This window comes from Pteropus medius, unplaced genomic scaffold, assembly GCF_902729225.1.
Source record: "Pteropus medius unplaced genomic scaffold, Ma_sr-lr_union100, whole genome shotgun sequence".
Taxonomy (NCBI): domain Eukaryota; kingdom Metazoa; phylum Chordata; class Mammalia; order Chiroptera; family Pteropodidae; genus Pteropus; species Pteropus medius.
The window spans coordinates 1,666,812-1,685,247 of NW_024341894.1; the positions used below are offsets into that span (position 1 = coordinate 1,666,812).

Sequence of the window (18,436 nt, forward strand, 5' to 3'; positions counted from 1 at the left end):
TTGATATTATCAAGCTTACTACATTTTCCCTTTATAGGTATGAAAGATATTTCACCGGTGTTTTAATTCGTATTTATTTTATAAATGAGGTTGAGATTTTTTTAATCATATATTAAGTGGCTATTCAGTTTTATTTCTCTGTAAATTGACAGTTCACAACATTTATCCATTTTTCTACTGGATTTTTGTAGCAAATAGTATGAGGCATTGCTGAGGCTCCCCTTCAACTCTAAAGGACTTACTTCTCCCACTGCTGGGAGTACTGCCAGCAGATGACCCTAAATAGTCAGCTTTCTGGAACCGCTTCAGTTACAGAGAGTTACCTCATCCAATGTCATGTCCCTTCCCAGATTAGGTCATAACCAAAGGCAAGACCTCTTGCCCCTATTTGAGAACTCTGAAGGGCCATCCTAGATTTACAGCTGCCTATACAGTCAGCCTATTTTACAAAAAAAAAGAAAGAAAGAAAGAAAGAAAAAAGAAAGGTATTATAAACACTTCAAAAAAAGATGCAGAATATTACCATGATGGTATTTTAGGCCCTTGAGTTTCCCAAAGACTAAGATATGTTTACAAGGGGGAACAAAAGACAAATCTGTGAGGAAATAAGATATTATGAGTGAGAATTATCCTAGGACTTCACACATAAAGCATATACAATAGCTATGCAAATAAAGCCATGAGAAGAGAATTTTGGACAAGCCTTTTCCCAACTAACAGCTTGAATGTGCTTTGGGAATACTAATATGATTTTTAATTAACATTAATTCTGCTTAGCTTCAACTATGAAAGAAATGGGGTTTCTTCAAACATCAATTAACAAAGTAAACCCCAATAAAGGAAAAATACTCTCTCCACTTACAGCTCACAGCAGGAAATTCCCCTGCTGAGTCTTTCCCAAGGTCTCTCTATATAAAGTCTTTCTGATGAACTTGCTAGAGCCTTAATGCGAATGATTCAGCACATATTTTCCATCCTATAAACAGAAACATTTACTTTCATGCAAGGGGAAAGCATGCTTGACTCTCCCCAGCTCACCACATAATATCTTCAGTTTTCCTCCTTCCTCATAATTTATTTCTCATAGTATTTTCATTAGAGTAATTCCTCAGGGTTTCTCAAACCTCAGGACTATAACTAAACATCAGAGATTAAAAAAAAAATACAAAATAACTATCAATAAAACATGTACAAAAATGAAAAATGAAGTAAAAAGTGAGCAAGGAACAAAAACTATCAAAGCAACTAGGCAGATTTGAAAAAGAATGAAATAGAACTTTTAGAAGTGAAAATATAATTACTAAGATTAAAGAGCCAATGAATACGGTAAACAAGTGGTTGGACTCAGCTGAAGAAAGACTTAGTAAACTGGAAGACAGATCTTACCCAAAACGGAGCTGAGAGAGAGAGAGAGAGAGAAAGATGATGAAAATGTAAAAGAGAAGTTAAGAGAAATGGAGAATAAAATGAAAAGGTCTAAAATATGTAAATATGTACAAATAGAGAACATAAAGGCAAGAGTAGAGTCAATGAAAAAGAATCAATATTTAAAAAGATAATGGCTATATATTTTCCAGAACTGAGATACAATAATCAGAATGTATCTCAAACAGAGAGGAAAAAAGCCATACCTACACGCACTGTAGCAAACATTGCAGAATGTCATATAGAGAAGGATTTAAAAGCAGCCTGAGAGGAAAGATGAATCAACTCTAAAGAAATGACAATTAGACTAAGAGAAACAATGATAGACAGAAAGCAGCAAAATAATATTCTGAAAGAGTTGAGAAAAGTAACTGCCTAGAATTTCCTATGTATGTATTTGAGCGCAACAGAGAAATACAAACGTTCTTATTTAAAAAAAGAGTTTAACACCAAGAGATAGACAATAAAGAAAGTTCTAAGAATTATATTTCAGGAAGTAAGATAATAACTTTAGGGAAAGAAACTGAAATTCAAGAACAAATGCAGAGCAAAGAAATTAGTTATCATGTACATAGAAATAAATAATCATTGTAAATACAAAATAATAACTTTTAACATCTAATTTATATTGCACAAAAATAGGACAAAATATTAAATTACCATAGTATGTAAGCAGAAATTTGGGAAGAAGTGATCAGAGAACCTCAAAAAAATCTACTGATGAATAGTCAAAACCAATAAAAAAGTATAGCAAGTTGGTTGGATATTCAATGGACAAAAATATCAATTGCATTTCTATACACTTTAACCAGCTAAATATATACCCATGGATATGCTAAAAAAAAAGTTCAAAGCAGCATTGTTTATAAACAGCAAAAAGACTGGAAACAGTTCCAAATGTTTGTCAATGACAAAATGAATAATGTGTGGTTTATTCATAAAATGAGGTACTATGTAGCCATAAAAATTAATATGTTATAGCTACACAAAGCGATATAGATAAAATCACCAGCATGATGTTGAACAAGAAAATCATGTTTAAAAAAATACATAAAATATGACTCTATGTATATATAATTCAAAAACATTAAAAAATAAACAATATATTGTTTAGGGACATGAATATATGTGGTAAAACTATAATGAAAATCAGTGGAATGATATACACAAAATTGAGGCTAGTGGTTGCCTCTGAGAAAGGAGAGAATCCAATGGTACTGGGAGGTACCCAGGGAACTTGAAAGGTAATTAACAGTAATGTACTTTTACTTAATCTCAGTGATGAGTACATTTGTTGTTTCCCTATTCTTAATATCTTACATGTATTTTACAAATAATCACTTATATTTATTCACTATTTAATAAAAACAAGTATACAACAAAGTCAGGGAGTGATAAATAGAAATTCAGGAAAGTAGTTGATGGAGAACAGGAATGAGCATGGGGAGAGAATGCATTTGGAAACTGGCATGCAGAAAACTTCTATGTGGTCATGGAATGGTATTAAAATGTTCTATTTCTTGAGTGATGGGTTCACATTTGTAGTATTTTTTTCCTTCATAATTTGCTTGCGTGGCATATACAGTATATGGTTTTGTGTATATCAGGTATTTCACAGGAAAAAAAAAAATTGGAAAGGCCATCAAGGTCTAACAGCACCGCTGTACTTACCAGAATACACCGTGCTGTGTGAACAGCACTCGGATCTTTGTGGTTGGCCGCCCAGTGAAGTGGGATCTTGCCTTCGACATCAGGAATCCCAATGTTGGAATCATGCTTGATAAGCAGCTTCACATGCTCGGGGTTATTGTAGTAGGCGCTCCAGTGCAGAGCTGTTTGCTGCAAAATTGAGATAGATTCTCAGACCAACAACGACGACAGTAACAGTAATAATGCAACAACAAATGTTCCCCAAGCTTTTACTGTGTAATAGGCACTGTCGTATGAGTTTTATCTCATGTAGTTGTCATGATAACTCTGGGAGATAAATACTCTTGAATTTATATATGATTGATGAGGAAAATGAGCACAAGGAGGATAAGGACATAAAGTAATAAGTAGCCAAATTGAGATTTTAATCCAGGTAGTCTGACTCCAGAATCTTCCCTCTTAATCATGACAGGCATTGAGGTCATCGGATACTACTAAATGATAACACTGAGAAGAGAAAAGCAGCCCAATAATTTATGAATAATTATCAACAAAATAGGTGATGATCTTGATGTTATGCCAAGTATCTTAAAAATTTGATAGAATGTTTTGAATTTTAATATTTATCAAAAAGAAGATCCATGCGTAGGAAATCACAGGCCTGGAATCCGTTTCTTATATCAAAGGATAAATATAACTATAATTTTACCAGATAAATTGTTAGACCTACTTACTGATGAAAGATACATTTTACAGATTTGCTTTATTTTAGATAAAAGTTAAAAGTGAACATCCTGAACTTGTTGACATTGCTTTGAAATCGCTTCTGCTTTCTCATCAACACACCTCAGTGAGGCTGCTGTCCCTAAACCGGTAGAGTTATTAAAGAGACACACAGAAATAGTTTAGATATACATTATCCTTTCAAGTAGCAGTTATCCATCCAATTTAGAATTAGATCATTTAACAGCAGGAACCAAACTCACTTGCCACATTAAAAATTTTAAATATTGACATACACGGTATTCATTCAATGTGTACCTACAAGCATTAATATGAAGAGTCACCATTTAACTTATTACTTTTTATTTAGTAATAACTGCAGGAAAAAAGTCACAGACATAATAGCAATTAATTGCCTATAACTACATTTTCAATATACAACATATACAGTTTCTGTAATTCTTTTTTCCCATGTTATGTTTGTTCTGTATATTTTTACTGAAATGTAACATTATGTCTGTTGAGTCTAATAGTAAAAAGTTTGAGGTTGTATTTTCTACATCTCTGTTTTTTTATTTTTCTAGTAATTTTCTCTTTTTTTCTGTGATAAAATACACATAAAATTTACTATTTTAGCTGTTTTTAAGTGTACAGTTCAGTAGCATTAAGTACATTCGCATTGTTGTGCAACCATCAGCACCATCCATTCTCACTATTTTTCATCTTCCCAAACTGAAACTCCGTACTCATTTAACAATAACTCCCAATTCTCACCTCCTCCTAGCCCTTGGCTAGGTATCTCATAAGTAGAATCATATAATATTTATCCTTTCGTGTTTATTTCACTTAGCTTAATGCCTTCAAAGTTCATCCATGTTGTAGCAAGTGTCTGAATTTCATTCCTTTTAAGGCTGAATAATATCCTACTGTAGGTATATACTACATTTTATTTATTTAGCCATCTGTCAATGGACATTTGCGTTGTTTCCATTTTTTTGGCTACTGTGAATAATGTTGATATGAACATGGATATACAAATACCTGTCCTAGTTTCTGATTTCAGTTCTTAAAGAATTACTGGATCATATGGTAATTCTATGTTTAATTTTTTGAGGAACTGCCATACTGTTTTCCACAATGGCTGCACCATTTTATATTCCTACCAGGATTGCACAAGGTTTCAAATTTCTTTATATCCTCACTAGCACTTGTTATTTTTTTTGCGTGTGTGAGATAATAGCATCCTAAAGGGTGTGAAGTCCCATGTCATGGTGGTTTTAATTTGTATTTCTTTAATGATTAGTGATGTTGAACATCTTTTCAAGTGTTTGCTGGCTATTTGTATATCTTCTTTGGAGAAATGTCTATTCGAGTTCTTGGTGAACAACACATTTTTTAATTGTGTTGTTCATTTTTTGTTGTTCATTTTTAATGTATGTAATACAATTATTGGTCTGTGACAGACTGGAAATTAAAAGACAAACAAACTGATCCTTTCCCTCGGATATTTTGAGAAACACTGCTCAGGCTTTTATTTTGCTCTCTTCTCTGTGTCTGCCTGGACTGTGTAGACCATTTTTCATTTGTCTGACTGAATAACCTCCCATCTCTGTTCAATATGGAAGAATATACAGATGCTGGAAGACAGCAGAAAGTTTCTAGAATATTTGGGAAAGACATTATAAAGCCCAAAGACATTTGTAGCTTCTTATATGATTAACAGGTATTTGTGGATTTATCAAAGTGCTCTTTTCAGTAAAATATTAGCACTAGAAATGCTGAGTTAGGAATATTTTAGTTTATAAAAGCTGTAAAATAAAGTTGATTATAAAACTCTGGGTTATGTGAGTGACTACTAAACAAAATCTGAAAACTACATAAAAAACACTATGAGAGGATTATTGAATATACACCCAGTAGATTTAATCATAAGAGTTTTAATTACATGGGAGTGTTAGAGTTAGCAAGATTCTATAATTAAGTGCCTGGTGGAAATGAAGAGGATTATTACACTTGTCTAACTGAAGACCACGTTTTTTTCCCTATGTAGAAATGAGAGCAATAAACAGCCAATTAAAGCAATGACCAACATGTATAATATATTAAAATTCAAGGGTAAGAAAGATAGTAGATCTTAGCAACAAATGCCAAAGTGATATTAGAACTGAAATGAAACTAATAATAATTATTTTATAGCTAATAGTTGTTGAGAGCATACTCTGCAATATATTATTTGCTAAACATTATATATATATAAAAACATTTTCTCTTCAACACCTATTATCTTCTTTAAACATATGAGAAAATTGAAGAATAAAGGAGTAGAGTAATTTGTCCAAGGACACAGAACAAGTAAGTGGCAACTTACTTGTTGAAACCCAAGAAGTGTGATGCTAAAGCCCAGGCCATTCAACAACTATGCACTCAGTGCACTGTCTCGGGCACTGGCCACCATAGACCTAACCACCACGGTCACTATCACGACTCACTGTCAAATAATGGGTTTGGTTAGACAGGTCTGGGTTGAATGCTAGTTCAGCCAATGGGATCTTGGACAGGATTTTAATCTTCCTGAGTTTTAGTTTCCCCATCTGTAAAAAAGTAGATGATATTATCTACCAAATATGGTTGCTAGAAGGATTAAATGACAGAATTTAAGTGAAATATTTTACTGGAGTATGGCAACTTGGAATTGTTCTACCATGTATATGGGTGATAATTTAGGACTTCTTGCTTGAGGTTTCACAGCATAAAAGGAAGCAATTGCTTTTTGCTCTTATTTGTCTTTAATTTTGGCAGTCCGCTACCTTGTTTTTATCCTGTGTATCCACTTCTCCTGGTGCCATAAACTTCAGCAGAAGCGCCAAACACTTAGGGCTCTTGTGCCGAGTGGTCAAGTGCAAAGGAGTCATCTCTTCTAGATCCTTTTGCATCCAATTTGCTCTACGTGTTAGCAAGAGTTTCATGAAACGATAATTTCCCTAAAAAAACAAGAGATGGTAAGAAGAAATTTAGTTTGGAGCCACTTTTTTAAAAATTTTAAAATGTCTTAATTATTCTGCTAGAGTAATAAAATTCAGATAAATTAATAAAAGGAAAAATACTTACAATTCTACTACTCATCATTTTTTTCATATTTCCTTCTAACCAATTTCTATATGCATATAGTTTACATGGTAGCTAATCAATATTTCATTGTTAAAGCAATATATTTTATTTAATCATTCTAATATTGTTTTTAATATTTTCTTTATAGAAAATGCTACAATGTACATCTTTTTTCACATAGTCTTTTTAATTTTTTCATTAGAGTAAAATATCAGGAACCAATTTACTGGGTCAAAGGAGTTTTATGGTTTTTGGTATATTCTCCAGATTGCTTTCAAGTAGCAGCAATAAGCATATTAGTTTTAGCACATTTTGACCAACATAGCACACACTATTTATATTCAAAACATAATAACTTTGTAAAATAAGCCGTCAATATGCTTGAGACAACAGATATTTCAAAGTCAACATAACCAAACTGTATTGCATGATCAAGTTTTCTGCCTATTTCATGCCTATTTTCTCTCCCCATTCAAACCATAGTGAGCAGGGTTATCTGTTCTTTTCATCTTCTGAGATCCTCTCCATCCCTTAACTTTGTTGGAAATATGGCCTTTTGGCATTATAATGCATTGATGTGCTACTATGACGGGGCTATCAGAATTAGTAACAAAGACATTTGTTATTTAAGCAGCCCCTCCCCCTACTGTGAGGACTATGAGGCTCAAAGGTAAAGGGGACTAGCTAGAACAGCAATGAGGTAGAGAAGGATGAATGAGAATTGACTGCAGCCCACAGGGGCACAGACAGGACTCAATTCAAGGGTTAGGGCAGAGATAAGAAAGAACAAGTCTAGAAAAGGAGTCTAGAAGACTATCTATATTAGATGGGCAGATATGAAATGGACAGAAACCAAACTGAATCAGCTTAGTTATTTCTTCTCAGAGGCTTGTCCTTGACTATCCTAAGCAGAATTTATTTTGCTCTTTATTCTAGCACCATTATAGCATTCATTTTACTTTTCTTAGTTTGTACTTACATATATATTTGTTTTTTTTTCCCTTCACTGTGATCTCTCTCACAAGTTGTAAGCTACATGAAAGCAGAGACTATGTTTTAGTGACCACTGTGCTTGGCATAGTTCCTGGCACAAAAGAGGTGCTTAATAAATATTACTTGAAAGACTGAGTAAATAAGAAGAAATGAAATATATTCTAGAGGTTTTGTTTCTATTTAAAAATTCTTATTAACAGTTACCACATTAGATCATAACAGTTAAGAATCTTAATTCGCAGATATCTGCTATTTTGTTACTCTTATTTTTTAATGTTTTATGTATCTGGGCTTCATTCACAGTGGACATCATTTATCTGGACTTCTAATTTCACCTAGTGTCAGCTTTTGAGACAGAAAGTGCTAAAATTTCCTCAAGAGGGCACCCTGCTCTAAATCTCTTGTTATCTTTTCTTTGAAAAAAGAGAGTACCCAGGAAAAACAAATCTATGTGGTACTTCATACTAAAAAATATAAAGTTTGACCTTTCTGAGCATAACGTTTCAAATATTACAGAATAATTCATCATGACCTTTTAAAGATATTAAACCAGACAATCATTTTGATTCTGAAATTTAGAGGAAAAGGGAAGGAAAAGGAAACTAGAACATGCTGGTGGAGGGCGGGAGACTACTGAGTTACAGAGTGCTGGGTGTATTTACATTTTACATTATTCTGAGGATTCTACCTAAATAAAACACGGTACACCTCAGTGATAATTTATTTACTTGTTCATTCAACAAACATTCAACGAGCCTTGTTCTGAAGCAGCCAACAGTAAAATGTTTGCACTTCACTTATTACAAAGTTTTTGACACAGATTTTGTCTTTGCTCCTCACAGAAGTGTCGTGGAGAATTTTTACAGAATAAATAAAGTATCTTCATATGCCTCTATTGCCTCATCTGTAAACTAGAAATAACAGTACCTCAGATTACTGTGCATATGAAGTGATCGAGATAATATTGGTAAAGTACTTAGAAAAGTGCGCAAAGCAAATGTTCAGCAAATGTCTGCTGGTTTTATTAGGAACAGTTTTCCAGTAGGGCGGAGGCAAGAAAACATAGATGTTCATGAGTGGCCCATGATAGAGAGCATGCAGATAGAAAGATTTACTACACTTAGTATATATAGTTCAGCTAGTCATTAAGGAAAGAATCAAGGTTAGGGATAGGTAAAAGTAAAAAAAATAGGTGGAATGTTATAAACAATAGTCTTTGATTTTTTTTTTTTTACATTGAAAAAGATGTCTATACTCTATCTACAAATAATGATGATATAGAATCAACTAGGGCACACCTAATAGGAATTTAGCTGGTATATGATCAGGCCAGCTTCCCCTATTCTAAAGGACAGAGAAACATCAGAATGCTGGAACTAGAAACAACATAATCCATATTCTAAAGGACAGAGAAACATCAGAATGCTGGAACTAGAAACAACATAATCTCCTTGATCTCATGAATAAGCACTTATTAAATGCCCAGTGTATGCAAACTCAATTCTAGGAATGAGCAGAGGGGATAGAGAACTCTTACAGCTAAAATCAGGAGAATATTTCTAGTGTCAGTGCAAAAGGAGAAGATATTAGTTAGAAGCAGCAAGCCAATTTGGTAACTTTCTGAGGGTTGTATAACTCTGGGGATCCATATTACAAACTACTTTGCTTCCTGTAAAGCCTCCTCAATACAAAAGTAAACAAACAAAATGTCTAAACATTCCCTCACTATTGCCTGAAATTAGGACTTCTTAAGTTTTCTCGTTAATTATTGTAACGCAAATACTTTGGGGAGAATTTGGAAGTAATCATTCAGTATCATCTCTTAGGGCCACACAGAAACTGATCCTGAGGTGTAGACTGTTTTAGGATCTGCTTTTATAATTTCTGGCGAGGTAGAAAACAGTATAAGAGTAAAATATATAACAGATCAAGGGTGTATATTCTTAAGAAAACTGATGGTAAGTGAGCAGAAGTGAGGGAGCTGAAGTTACAGAAAAGTCCTGATTTAGTCACTGAAAGGACATTAACTGATACGATCAGGTCTATTATGCCACTCAAATGTGAAAAAATTTCCCAATGTCTCTAAAACACTGAATGTTTTGTTTTGTTTTTGTTAGGGAGTCATAATCCTCATCTGAATATTCTTGTAATTATTAACACAAAGAGTTTCTTTTGTAAATGATTATAACATTTGGATGTTCTCCAAATGCATGAAAGGAGTACAATATCTAAGAGGATAAAAGAGAATGGAAAAGTTCTCTGACCTGGAGACTAGAACTTGAAATGAATCTGGGAAGCAAATCAACCCAAAATGATACTTTTAACCTTATATAGTATTTTTGTTTGTTCAGTCCTCTAAGATAAATTCCTTTTTTAGAAATAACACAAAGTCATTAAATCTTAATAACAATAACATGAAAGTTTTGAGTGAAATACTTTGATATTTTGCTTTAGGTTTCTCATTTTTAAAGAAATAAAACATAACAGATTTGGTTAATGTTCCCTTTTTGCCCTTCCCCAATTCCATTAACTTCTCTCCTTCTTAAGAGACCATATCCCGAATTTGTGTTTATTATTCCAATGAATGTTTTAATAATTTTCTTTCTTATAAATATATGTATCCATAAGCTACACAGTATTGTTTTACATATTTCTAATCTTTGTATACATGGTACTGTATGAGTCACTTGTCACTTTTTACTCAATTAAATGTTTTTTTTAAGATTTATCCAAATTGCTTTGGTTCATACATTTTCACTAGAGAAAGTATTCTGTCATATGAAAATAATATATTGTACTTATTCTCTAGAGGAATATTTAGCATGTTTCTCATTTTTTACTACTATAAACAATACTGTGATAAATTTTCTTATACATATCTCCCTGGTACATGTGCAAGAATGTCTCAAACTTGCTCAATTGTTGGCCTGAAGTTGTTCAATAAAGTAGCTACTCTGATTCACATTTCCACCAGTAATGTATGAGAATTCTTATTTCTCCACACCCTTGTCACACTTGGTTTTGTCAGACCTGCTAACTTTGCCAATAAAATGGGTATACAATTGTGTTTTACCGTGGATTTAATTTTCATTTCCCTGATTGAAGTGGAATGTTTTTATATATTTGTTGGTTATTTATTTCTTCGTTCTGTGAATAACTTTTTTGTATTGTTTACTCATTTCCCATCTTAGTTATTTGTCTTTTCTTACTTATCTGTAAGAGTCATTTACATATTCCAGAAACTAATTCTTGGTTGATTTTGCAGATATCGTCTCTGTGTGGATTGTCTTTTTGCCTTGTTTATGTTCTTCCACTAGTACTGAATTCATGATCTGAATAGTGATGTTAGCTTTTTAAGCATTAGATTTCTTTGTGTATTCTGGAATTTCTGTTTGCATGCTTATTTTAAAGAGAAGATTGTTTGCTGTTATTTTTCTTTTTTTCTCTTTGCTCGCCTTTATAGCTGCTAACACAGAGCTCCTAGTCTATTACAAGATGAATAGGTTCTTATAGTGATCTTTTGCAGCCCTATGTCTAGGGAGATGAGGGATATCAGTTATTGTCACTGAGCAAGAGGGTTGCTTCCTGGTCCTGACGCTTGATCTCTGTCCTGCTCCTGCTATTTCTTTAGACAAACAGTTTCTTCTAAAGCTATGGCCTCATATTAAGGTAAAGAATAACCCCAAATTCTAAGTATTTTCTTGACATTTAGAATTCATTATTTTTAGTATGAATACGACCACTTTTCACTCAGTAGAAAAACAGGGAGTATATCTCTGAACCAGACATATCCGAAATCATATTCTACAGAACTGTTGCCTGTTCCTGGTAAATGCCTTAATCATTAACTTCCAGACAACTGGGAGCTGATCCTCAAAACACTCTGGATTCCCACTGCTATGTTTTTCCCAAAATGGCTACCATAGTTTCCATAACTGGCTCCTAGGAGCCTTTGCTATCTGCTTCTTCTTCAGTTGAAACAATTACTTTAACAGACTCCAATGCTCAAGACTTAGTCAACTCTGCCTAGAGCAGCCCCTTTCCCCACTGGAACACCAAAGAGAACACATATATACCCCAAACCAATATTTTGGGATATACATATTTTCTGATTAATATCTTTGCATTTTTGTTCTCTCTCTGTTGTCAGCACTTGTATTTATTCTCATTGTAGTTGAGGAGAAAACAATTGTTTGTTATATATACAAATGTTCACTACATGTTTTTGTTCACTTATAGATATGTGTATATCTTTCTCATGGAAATATTATGACTATATATAAGAGCACATATGAAAGGGAGGCACTCTGCCATATTTCATTCTGAATCCCAATCATATTAGGTACCAAAAGATATCGCTTAAAACAGAAAAAGAAATAATAGAAACATGATTTGTTATTAATTCTAATGATATCTATATAATTACATATTTATAAACTCTCAAGGCATTTACCATATTAATTTTTTAAAAGAATCACTACCCTTAGGAAGTATATGTCACAAATGTCAGTAATCTAATTATATCAAACTTTTCTGTAATGGCTGCAGACACAAATGAGCCTAGGAAATACCACAATAGTATTGGGAGAGGCAATCTGCCACGGCCCTGTGTGGCCCTGCATGTACTTACAGGGCATACCAATGCAAAGCCTTGACTCCTCTTTACCTGGACCATTTTTTCATAGTTGAGTTTGCAGCGAGCAATCTTAAGGAATAAGGTAATATTGCCCTCCTGTACATTAGACAAAGAGCAGGCTTGCCTATTGCATACTAAGAGTCCTAAAATTCAGCATTCCTCAAATGTAAATCCACTGTGTGCTCAGTGTCCATCTGGGTCCTGGGCATTGTCCCCCATGGTTCTTGGAGGTAAGGGAATCTGATGTAAACATGAAAGTGCCTGTGCCACTTACTGTGCTATTAGGAAATAATAATAAAGCTTTTTTTTCCCCTTGGTCTCTGGAGGTAGTTTTGTGTCTTCTACCAGTACTCAGGGCAAATTTATTACCTTGTAGTAAGTTAATATATACAAAAGAAAAAAAGTAGGGTAAAATTAAATTCAAGACCTGTCAGTATAGGTCATGAAGGTAGGATGCTGACAGAGATATAGTTTTCTTGAAGAGGAAAGATATGGGCTCTGAAGGTCAGGTTCAGAGAGGAGACTCCCTGAGATCATGTCTGAGTGGTGGGCAAGGTTGGGGAGGGAAGGGACCCCACTGTCCTATCTATTAATGAGTGTGAATGGTGAGGTGTAGGATTAAAACGAGGAGCTCTAATGATGTCTCTGGGCAGGCAGAGGAAGGGATGTTAGCATGACAATGGGGCAGCAAGCTGAAGAGATGATAACAATGAGGTGATGGCTGCTGAGCCCAGGAATCTCCAAAGTGGAAACAAATGGTGAGAGTAATTGATAAAGATCTTGCTCTTTGATACAGAACTTTGGGCGGACTGAAAATATTAGAAGTGCACTTGGTTGAGACATGTGAGCAGTTGCTCAAAAGTGAAAGCGAATGCAAAGCCTAGTACAGAGCCAACTGCACTATGTATCTGATCCCCACTGCAGCCTGACTTGTCTGACTTGTCTGGCAATAAGGACAAAGTATGGGGTGTAGAGGTGGCCACTGTCTGAAGCATAGCTGCTGGCTTAATGGTGCCTTTGATGTACAGAAGTTCCTCTGAATGGCTTGGCCTAGTTTGCTGATGATCTGGCCAAGTTAAAATCTAAAGGTGTCCATTGGGAGGCAGTCCAACATAAACTGGGAGGCAGTCCAACCTCTGTGGCAACTCTGGAAGAATGCTTGCAGTAAGGGCGAGTCAGCCCAGTGGGCTGAAATGAAAGCCGTCATCCTCACCTTAGACACTACTCCTTAGGATGGGGCCTGTTTTTACTAACTCCTGGGCTGTTACAAATGCTCCAGTCTTCTGGTCTGCCACTTGAAAGACTACAGCTGGTAGATTAAGAACACCTCTCTTCAGAGACAAAAACAGTGGAAACAAATTATAGCTGCAAATCAAACAGTCTGGATTACTCGTGTAGATGCCCACAAGAGGGGTCTATTCTTTGATAAGACTGACTGGAATAAGATCGCTGAATAAGCCTACATTGCCCAGGTCACTGGCCGTTTGCCACCTGGATCTATGACTGCACCGAACATGACAATGAATCCATCACCATAGACTTGACACAAAGTAAAAGGTATGTGTTTTTAATATAAATTAATATAAAGTTTACTATTAAATATAATTTTTATTTCAGAAAATAGCAAATATACTTAATACAATAAAGATATTGTTTATCGAATTTATAAATTTAATATAGAATATAATTTTATTCTACATTATTTAAAATAAAACAAGCTTTAATTAAAATATAAGTTAATATTTAATTTAAAAATAATATAATGATTTAAATATATATTTAGTCGTCTGCCATGGTGAAGTAACCGCTTGAGCTAAAGCCGACCCTTAAATATATATTTAGATACCAAACTTACATACCAGATTTGTGAATTCTTCTAAGTTGGCTTAGTTTTTCTGCACTGAAGTAGGCCACATCATTACACAGGGCACTGCGCCTGCCTGTTCCCGGCAGAGACTTCTGATCGGGGACTGCCTCTCAGGGCCACCTTGTGCAATGAGGCCCACCTCATTGCAGAAAATTTTCAGGTTACACTGTTGCTGTTCCACCCTGATTACCCTAACCACCCACATCACTGAAGCCCTTGAAATGAAACTGTTTCATGTTTTTAGGTTTCATACTTTCTGACTATCATAGTCTGACTATGGTGTGCCTTTGTCATAAAGACTATCTGACAATGAGCCCATAGCTAAAGTATTTGATGGATGTTCTTCTATGCTCCCTACCATGTTCAGGCAACAAAATTGTCAAGAGCTGGCATGGCTTCCTTGAAAATAAACTCAAGAAGATTTCTGACTCTATCTCAGTTACCTCCTCCTGGTCCACACATCTAAGTGAGGCAGCTTGGTTACTGGTTGTGGCATCCCCAGAAAGAGCTCATCTGCTCTTGGCAGCCTCCTGGGAAATAATCAGGACAAAAGGATGGGGGATTATATATACCTATTTTGAAAATTCTGCCCTGCTCATTCCTGGTTATGATATTTCTTTCTTTTCCTTAAGAGCAATCTCAGTTGGCCTGGTTGGTATACCCCGTGGATGATAGCCTGGCCAAAAGGTGGCTTAGAGAGTCAAATTTAACTATGGTTCAGTCATCTGGATATGTTTTTTTCAAATGACATAGTCCTAGATCATTAACATCCATAATGAGCACTTGATTGAGTATACTGCTCACCAAGTCCTCCCATAATGTTCATATGGGCTAAGGTAAGGGATATAAAAGGTCTCTGTAAATTTGTCCCATATGCACCTACCATTCCTGATGAAGGACTATGGGTGCAATTAGGGGATGACTGGAGAAAAGGTGAAGAGTTATAACTATGGGACACAATGATTTTATGGTTAAAGAGAGAAAGCAACGACTTCAGTATCTGAGAAGGGTACCCTTAAACAATGGAAAGTAGAAGGAGGGAAATGACAATTAATGCTCTCTTTGTCCTCTGGAGCCAGTACTGCATCCTGGGGTTAAATAAAAGAAAGATTTTGTTTGCTGCTTGAATCAAACAGCAGCTGAGGCTAGCGATCTGATTTGCTTCTGTATCTGTCATTCCCATTCACATGCTATGAAACAGAAAAATTAATGGCAACTCTTGAATGTGGACCCCTTGTACATGTTGAAACACAGACACTGGCACAACCTTATTGTAATCTGATGGATACAGATCAATATGCTCCTTCCGATGTGTGAGGAACCTTGGGTTATGCTATGTAAGACTACTGAAGCTGTAGCTACTTGGTGTTACTGCCCGTGGCTTAGCCAAATCAGTGTAATAATGATACAAGTTTAACAGCTAATCCTGAACTAAAGTGACTTGTGCCTCTTCAGGTTATATGTTTGTATATGGTGGAGAGTGGGCCATGAAATACTCCTTCACTGGGTTTAGTTTGCTTTTTGGTCCATTTAATGTCTCCTGTAATCAGTGGCAATGACAGGAAAGATCAGCAAGCCAGTCAGTCTTACTTGCATTGAGTCATTATAGATAACAGACTAGCCTTAGAGTATATACTGGTTGTAGAAAATAAGACATACTGTTTCCTTTGGTGCTTATTCACAGTTGATTTAGTCTAGGATACTAAGGGGCATAGGTGAAGTCAATACTGCAGGTTGTTCTCGTCCTGCTGCTTGGAGTCCTATTAATTAAATGCATGAGACATATTCAACAGATTTGCTCCTGGCCTCTATTGGTCAGATTAATCAGAGTAGCTGATGGAATGGCATGCTCATGTCAAGAAAATGTAAGGCTAAGGGACAGATTGTTGGAAGAGGCAATTTACCATGAGTCCTGGTCATCCCCACGTGTTCTTATGCCAAGAGTGCAAAGTCTTGACTGCTCTACCTAGGCAACTTCTCAAGGTTGTGTTTGCACCAACAGATTTGAGGGATGAGGTCATGTTTTCCTGTGGGCTTACTTACTGCTTACTATCAAAGCAGTCGATTCTGGAAATTCAATGTTCCTCAGCTGTGATGGAGACCCACTGTGTGTGCAGTATCCATTTGGGACTTCTGCAACTCCTCCACGGTTCTTGGGGACAAGGGAAATCAATGCAAACATACAGGCACTGACACTTTTTATTATTCTATGAGTAGTAAACTCATTTGTCTCACGTTTATTGTCAGCATCCAGGAAACACTAAGACTAACTTCTCAGACTCTGAAAATAATTCTATATTATTATATTATGAAATGCTGTGTAAGAGGAAGTAAAAAACATGATTAGAGAGGCTAGAAAATGAAGAGTCTAAAAGAGCATGGTATAGAGTCTAAAATTTATTGTATGGGTAATGGGGAGCCAATGAAGAGCTTAAGAAGGAAATGACAAGTGGACTTATGTTTTTAGAAGGTATCTGGGGGCGGTATGAAGCATTGGTTTAAGCAGAATGAATCTTTAGAGTGACTAGTTAGGGGGTTACTACAATAATCCAGACTAGAAATGTTGAGAGTTAAATGGAAATAAGGAGACAGTGAAATATATAAGAGAACTCCTGAACGAGTACAAGATGGAGAATGCTGCCAACAATTGAAAAGATGGAAGGAAAAACAGGAATGGGGATAAAGATTTATGAGTTCTGTTTTTTTAACATGTGGAGTTTGGGGCATGTGAGGGAAATCTATATAAAGATGTCTAGCAAAAAAAGTATATATATGGATCTAAAGATTTGGAGAGATAGTTAGATTCAAGATACAGAGTTATGAGTCATCTATATTAATAGTTGCTTCAACCGTTTTATCTAAAGACAGCAATTTCTGGGATAAATGAAAGTGCATAAAACTGGAAAAATGATCCTCTACATACTAACTGTAATATAATTTAAATATACACAAAAATAGCTCAGTACAATGCAATCTAGTATTATTGTTCTTTTACCTAGACCATGAGATACCATTACCATATCAAATACAGAGTATAAATGAATTAGAAAGGAGAAGGGCCTTTCCTCATTATTCTTATCTGCTTGGATCATTTTGTTGTCTGGTTGTACTCTGGTTTCTTGGTCTTTTATTTAACAGAAATCTTTATAGGAAAGCAAAGAGTTACAAAAAACAAGTTTTTAAATGACACTGAACTCACTGAACTCGATAAATGATATTGTATCTGCATTGCTTTTCCCTGTCACAGACATTCTCCCCTTTTCCTTAAATTTCTGATTGTCAAGCCTAAATCTCTGGGCTTACATCTAAATTTTCTAATTACTCAAGAACTATGATGGTAATCACATTACTAACCTGCCATCTTAAGCTAATCTTTAAAAACTTTATGTCTAAATTTTATTATTTATTTATTTATTTTTAGCTATTTGACAGTTCTCTAAGGGAAGGCTAAGAATGGCACTTCAAAGACAGAAAAGGAGCTTTATTTGTTATTTTCCAAGTTTAAGATGTTCATCCATCTGGCAGAGCAGCTAGACAATACATCAGCCAAGAACATCTCTCTGGCTTAAAACAGATTTTGGCTCTCAAACGGGATTTGTCTGAAGGAAAGGCAACATCTTTAGCTGCTTCGTGGCTGAACTCTTCTAATATTTCTCCCCAATGCTTCCTCCAAGCCCTGGCTCTATCCACTAACTTGGTTTCCATAGGAATAGACAAAGCTATCAAGTGGCACATAGTCAAATGACACAATAGAAAGAGAAAATGTTACTGTCCAAAAAAAGTAGATAGACTTTTATTTAAGAAACTATGGAAAGGTGTCCTTGACTCTGAAGCTTCCATATCCAATGCCAGACTTTTCATATGCTTTTCCTGCCTAATACAGCCTATTTTATTTAGATTATTATGAAAATTATTATGGAGAGCATTTCGTACGAAAAGTAAAATACTTTAAACAGCTATAAAACACTACAATGCTTATTTCCACAAGTACAATTCCATTGTGCTTGCAATGTATTCTCATTTATTTATAATGG

The 18,436-nt window shown here is 35.1% G+C and overlaps 1 protein-coding gene across 8 annotated transcripts in view; it reads right to left on the bottom strand.

Annotated features, from left to right (window-relative positions):
* Positions 1 to 18,436, bottom strand: part of INVS (inversin) — a 127,940-nt gene that overhangs the window by 65,218 nt on the left and 44,286 nt on the right. For all 8 annotated transcript variants that reach the window (XM_039855775.1, XM_039855766.1, XM_039855792.1 and 5 more), the window contains 2 exons: positions 6,606 to 6,779; positions 3,097 to 3,264 (listed from right to left, as the gene is read on the bottom strand). In XM_039855775.1, the coding sequence (XP_039711709.1) occupies positions 3,097 to 3,264; positions 6,606 to 6,779 (342 nt within the window). The remainder of the gene's footprint in view (positions 1 to 3,096; positions 3,265 to 6,605; positions 6,780 to 18,436) is intronic.